The following is a 6,362-nucleotide window of genomic DNA, read 5'->3' as shown; positions in this document are numbered from 1 at the left end:
ACTGGGGTGAAAACATTTCACCTGCTGTCTGACAGGCAGCATGGTTTCCGCTTTAATGGATCTGAAAAACTGTGTTGTCCGTTGTGTTAACAAATACATCCTCAGAATTTTTGTTGATCTGTGCTATCGAAAGTTAGTGAATGTGGTTGAAAGGAAATATTTTTGTTGAAGAGCTACGTTCATGGTAGGACAGCATTCGCCCAAGGCGTCAGTGAGGGTATATGGGTTAATGTCGAGCGCAGCTGTCCGCAGTGCTCCATCGCAGGTCTATTTATATGGAACCAGATGATGGGGCCCTATGTGTTGGGCCTTGAAACTACACTAAAAGTCTTCCCTGCTTTTAGTAAGAGGCTACTGAAAGGAATATAAATGTGTGGGCTAGCAACCTTTAAATTTTGAAACTTTTTTGCTACCGAAACGCCTCGGAAAAGAACTGACCTCACGGCTACGACCCCCGCCCGTTTCTGACAGACTTCTGACTGCAAGATTCTGGTCCAGGTTGAGGAGCATCAAAATTGTACAATGCTCCGTACCAATGAATGCTTTCTACGAGCGAGAAGAGAGTGAATCTGAAACATCGAAAAACAGTAACATATTTGGGAGTCACAATCGCAGAGTGCATATATTTGCGGCCGCATTTGATTGAGTTCAGGACGTGTTTAACTAAAGTGTTTGTTGAAACGTGTGATGAGATAAAAATAAGGTGTCAACAGGAGAACTACTTGCTCCATATATGCGGGGCTTTTTCGTATGTTCTACGTCTGAATTGCTTTTGTTGTATGATTTGTTCACGGTGCAGGGCAAGAAACTGCTCTACGGTTGTTAGCGGGTGGCATTGTTGATGAGTCTTAATGTATGTCGGACGGTTTTAACCGACGTCATGCAGGTATTGTTGGTAATTCCTCTCTTGATCTCGAGATAGTCCGGCATGTCACGGTCTATAGGTTGCCAGAGAAATTTCTGTCGTTCAAGATGGGTTTTCTCCTCATGAGGCATGGTAGCTTGATGAGTTTCTTTTCCCACTGAATCTTCCCCATTTGCATTGCGGGTTGCGTTTTTTGTCGAGCAGACTCAGAGGACTGGAGTCCCGTGTACTATGCAATCAACAAACTAGGTGGCATAACATTTTTTTCGATTTTAATGAGTGCTTTGCTGGCAGTGATACGCTTCGATGCGCTAATGTATACGCACGTGCTACATCTAAAGTGGTTCTTGCCATAAAGTTTCCTTAAAGGTTATCTGGTGCGGAACCGGGATGGCCCCCTGAGAGTACATGTTTCAGGAGAGTTGTTGGGGGATATGTTCCTTGCGCGATTATCTGCGGTTGGCCCCCTTATGGGAATTTGATGTTGGTATTGCCCGCATCGCGGGCAGAGCTCCTCGTGGATTCAAGCGCGTAGTTGCGCTATATATCTCGGGCGTGGTACCTCTTAGTTGGGGCAGTGACGGTAGATAGGCCTCGCATCCATTAGTATGAATTCTGAGCCTGCACTTAGTATTAACCAGCACTGCCGCGCTAGTTATAGCGGGGTTCTCAATGTGGTCTCCTCATCAACCCGTGCCCGAAGAGAACCGTGGGGTTGCGCCTGCATGGCGGTTACTAGCCCGTTAAACCCCCAGGACTTTCATGCAGCACTTTTCATATCATACACCCCTTGTGGATTATTATATTATTAGTTGAAATTCACTGATTCCATATAAAGCAGCAAGTAGAAGGCCAACGCTCAACCAAATTCTGTATATCTGAAAGTTAATACATATGTTAATAAAAAACAGTCAGGAAACCGGAAGCTGAACGCATCAAGTATGAAAGGTTTTGTGTATTTCTTTCATAAAAATGTTTGAGAGTGCATTTGTCCCATTAGATCGTAGCACGTAATATATGCATAAATATACTATGTAAAAATATCCACTTCAGGTGATATTGACATTCAAAGTCTTGAATTTCCAAAGAAGCGACAACTTTGACCCATTATAACTTTGTTAATAATAGTGCGTTTTCCACCAAACTTGGTAGGATCATGCTTTTTATTATAGCCTGCTGCCAAATTTCGTGGTAATTGTATGAATTTAAGGGGGTTTTACAGTCAATTACTAAAAATCTAATATACTATTATTAACTTTATTTCAGCAGGCATTGGTATGGAAGGTATTTAGGAACTTAGGCATTATATAGTGGCATCTTCCTGATTTTTTTTTTCAGATTTTTCAGTTGTGTAGTTTCTGAGAATGGGTCCGTTAAAGAAATGATCACTTTCAACCCCCCTCACTCCCCACCTTTCCGCAAATGTCAAAAATAGGCTTCGTAAAGTACTAACCGAGACCTTTCATTTGATACCCCACATGACTATATTTGAAGGAAAAAAATGTACAGCCCCTTTTCGCATGTATGGGGACCCCCGTTAAATTCGACAAAAAATTATGAAACTCACTGCATGCGTGAGAGTTCACAGTGTCCACTTTTTCACCAAATTTGGTATAGAATCGCTACAACCGTCTTCGAAAAAAATGCGTGTGACAGGCAGACAGACAGACAGACGGATAGGAAACCGCTTTTAATAATGTTTTGTTTACACAAAACCTTAAAAATTAATGCCACCAGAAAGCATACAGGCGATACAGGCTTGCAACAAATGGTCAACATGTACTTTACTATTGTAATGTCTTTCTGAATAATGAAAAAAATTGCTTTCAATTTTATTATTTTTTATTTCATTAGTTTCTTTCATATTTTAAATACAAAAGGGATTACGGCTGCTTAATTTCTTTTTTACAGATTTTCCTAATTTAATTGTTTTCTCTGGGATCTCTCGTTTACGTAGATGTACTTCTTCACTATATATAAGACTGCGCTTTTCATAATTCTACTGGGAAGAACTTCATTGTATCAATGACAATAATTATTGCAATAACTGTTATAGTAAAAACTAAATTGTATTATTTGTCGAATAGACAGTTCTCGTTTACCTTTCCTCCGAAACATCAAACATATTTTAGAAACTAATGTCATATTTAGGGAAATATATAATTTACAGATTTAGCAAGTTAGGAATTGGCCTATAATGACCATCCACTACTATTTCATCAAAAGCCAAATAGGAGCAATTGTACATTAAATCATTAAATTGAGTTCCAACAAATCTTGAGTTTCAATGCATGCCGGTTTTTGGAAGCAAACGATTATTTACGGACTGTTCAGGGAGTTTTGAGTATTGAAGAAAAGGAAATGTGCAATGGAGCAGCAGCCGTTCGTCTTCGTTGGCAAAAGTCAAACTAAGATTCTCCTCGATTTGGAAGGGTGAAAGGCGTTCAAACAGTGAGTATATATTCCCTTTTATTCTAAAATATACGCTATTTGAGAAAATATGCATGTGATGAGAAACTTCGTTTCTCCGGCTTCTTTTAACAATAAATATATAATTGTATCTTTCCTATTCTGTAGTAGTATACTGCAATTTAGTATTTCGCTTTTATAACTTTTCTTTCTAATTTGCTCCTACATTTCAACACTTCCATTCAGTATTTCGTCAAATTATTTACTACCGCATGCAAGCAACTTGGCTACGCTCGTATGGTATCCGTTTCGTGGGGTTTTAAGCGCCCATCACCGCTCAGATTCTTACTTCATTTACATTATTTTAAAAAAATAGACGATTTACTGCACTTTGTTTTGCAACATCCTGTTTGCATATATTATTTTAAAGTTCATATGTCAATATCTACTCCTTTGTATCGTAAAAAAGGAAATATTTCCAAATAACTCGTGAATGGTAAGCAATAATTGTAGGTTGCAATTCAAATCCTTCTGAAGTATGCACTGCCTTAAAAATGATCCAAAAGTAAGATTGCTGTCTGACCGAGTTCCTGTTACGGTTAACTGCTTCGTTCCGATATTACAATTTTCTGAATATTTTTCATCACAACAGGCAAAGAAACAACTCAACTTCTTCCTTTCATCTCACCTTACTCTCATATTTATTCTTAGTTTTCTATAAACCTAACGCTCTATAAGGTAATGTTAATATATAATATTATATAATATTTTATTATAAAAATAAAATAATAAGGAGAACATATTTACAATATACAATATTCAATATTCTTTCTTTTACTTTTAACATAAATTAATAAATTTTCATTGGTTTTCCTAAAAAGAAATAGTTTCTTGAATTGCCATCCCAGGCGTTCGCGGCACCGGCAAATTTCCAGCAAGTATAATAGATATCACGACCACTGCGGTTCTTACCACTATTATGCAGACACACTCGTGCCCGCGGTTCCCCCTTCTCGGCCACTGGAAGCCTGGCAATAAGTAGAAGCTAAAAGTTGAATTTCTATTGAGTTTTAGCGAATTTTAACAGATTGTTTCTTTTGTGCTCGGCATGCTTCTTACAAACATAGAACAATTATTGAGAGTTTCCTTCTTCGAATCAAATCAACACTGGAGCTAATCTGTTGATTGCGAACTGTCTCAAGCTTCACTAGCGGATTTACATTTGAAGATTGAGCGAACGCAACCACAACGGGGCGTCTTCTCAGTGCGACAAAAACGATACAATTGCATAAACGACTAGAATTTGTAAGACACTAATGAACGATGTTAACGAGGGTGACGAGCCAGTAGTTTCGCTCCTACTCGAGGGACTTGTGGGACTGACGGCTCCATCAAACGGAGGTGGGGTGAGTTCGCCTGAAAAGAAAGTAATAGAAAAGTTAGTTCCACCTATTTGAGGAAATCAGTTGACGCATTATTGCTAAATTCAATAAATCGATAGCACGTGCTACCAGATTCCGAGAGTAAATATTCAATATAAATTTACCAGCAACCATGTAATATTAGGGTAATTTTCTAGGGAGCTTGAGGGGCGAAACGTGAATTTTAAATGGCTATTAACACCTTATCATTTACGATTTATTTCAAGGATCGCAATTTGAATTTTTTACTTTGTTTAATTTGTTACTTGTGCAACAACAAATGCTAATTAAGCTCGGAATTATTTATAAATATTTATTCGAAAATCCTGAAACAGAGGGTCCTGACCTGCTTGTCTAGCAATTCTGTCATATTTACTGCAATCCTGAGCATATAAAGGCGAAAAAAATTGCTTCATCGTCACACAAGCACAAGCAGTGACTACCATAATGTGACTACTATAATCTTACTTAACTCGCGCACCACTGAAAATGTTTGCAAGAATCATCATCAACGGCGTAACAACCGGTGTCCGGTTTAGGCCGGCTTAGCAACGAGCACGACACTTCCTAGTTAACAGGCTTCTGGTACCCTGGCCTACACTATTGCTCTTAGCATGGTTGTTGCTTCTTTTTCCACCATAGATATTGGCTCTATAGAATTTTCGGGCTGGATTATCTTCACCCATACGAATTAGACGATTCAGCCGGATTTTATCTATAACCAAACTAGCACGATATCTTTCATCGATTTCTTCATTATACAGACTACGGGAATATTTGCTCCTATTATAATAACAAAGGTGGTCAAAGGGTAGTATAGGTCCCAGGGCGAAACGTGGATTAATACCCACGATGGAGCATAAAATCTGGGAAATGCCTGCTGGACCAACACCAACAGCTCTACTATCAAACCTTATCTCCACCTCCACGTGGTGACCGCTGGGAGCTCTTTCTTAACGAAAAGCTGCAGACGAAGAAGGATGAAGGCGAGTCTCCCGCACCTAAAAACGGGACAAATTGTATCAACTGGCCCTCCAGGTTGAGGGTTGGGTAGGGCTGACAACCCTACACGGAAAACAACTTGTTACAAAGCCACAACAGGAGTCTCAGACTGGACGGATTATACAACGACGAACCCGGCAACGACAATGGAATAACAATTTGCGCATTTTCTCATGGAACGTGCGCTCCCTGTACAGAGATGAAGCTGATAAGCAGCTAGCCGATACCCTGTCCCAATATGGGGCTGATGTAACAGCGTGACAGGAGATGCGTTGAACAGGGACCGGTTTCCTGGAGAAGAGTCGCTACACCATATATTATAGTGGCCATCCAGTAAACCATGTGCTTGGAGTAGGTTTCTTAGTTATCAAAAAAATGAAACCTGCTGTTATCGGCTTTGAAAACATAAGCGAACGGCTATGCATTTTGCGCTTGCGAGGTAAGTTTAGAAATATAAGCCTCATTAACGTTCACGCCCCTACAGAAGAGACTGCAGAGTCGGAGAAGGATACCTTCTACGAGGCAGTAGAACGAACCCTCGAAGCCTGTCCCAGATATGATATCAAAATCATACTTGGGGATTTTAACAGCCAAGTAGGGAAGGAGCCCGTATTCAGGCGATACGTTGGCTCCCATAGCTTACACGAAAATACAAACAGCCTCTC

At 39.7% G+C, this 6,362-nt stretch overlaps 1 protein-coding gene across 1 annotated transcript in view; it reads right to left on the bottom strand.

Annotated features, from left to right (window-relative positions):
• Positions 1 to 2,689: 2,689 nt before the first annotated feature.
• LOC119647444 (division abnormally delayed protein) overlaps positions 2,690 to 6,362 on the bottom strand; it is a 276,981-nt gene continuing 273,308 nt past the window's right edge. The window contains exon 9 of the mRNA XM_038048367.1: positions 2,690 to 4,690. Coding sequence (XP_037904295.1) covers positions 4,536 to 4,690 — 155 coding nt within the window. The 3' untranslated portion in view covers positions 2,690 to 4,535. The remainder of the gene's footprint in view (positions 4,691 to 6,362) is intronic.

The sequence above is a fragment of the Hermetia illucens genome, chromosome 2 (assembly GCF_905115235.1).
Source record: "Hermetia illucens chromosome 2, iHerIll2.2.curated.20191125, whole genome shotgun sequence".
Lineage (NCBI taxonomy): Eukaryota > Metazoa > Arthropoda > Insecta > Diptera > Stratiomyidae > Hermetia > Hermetia illucens.
This window is presented reverse-complemented; position numbering and strand designations above follow the sequence as displayed.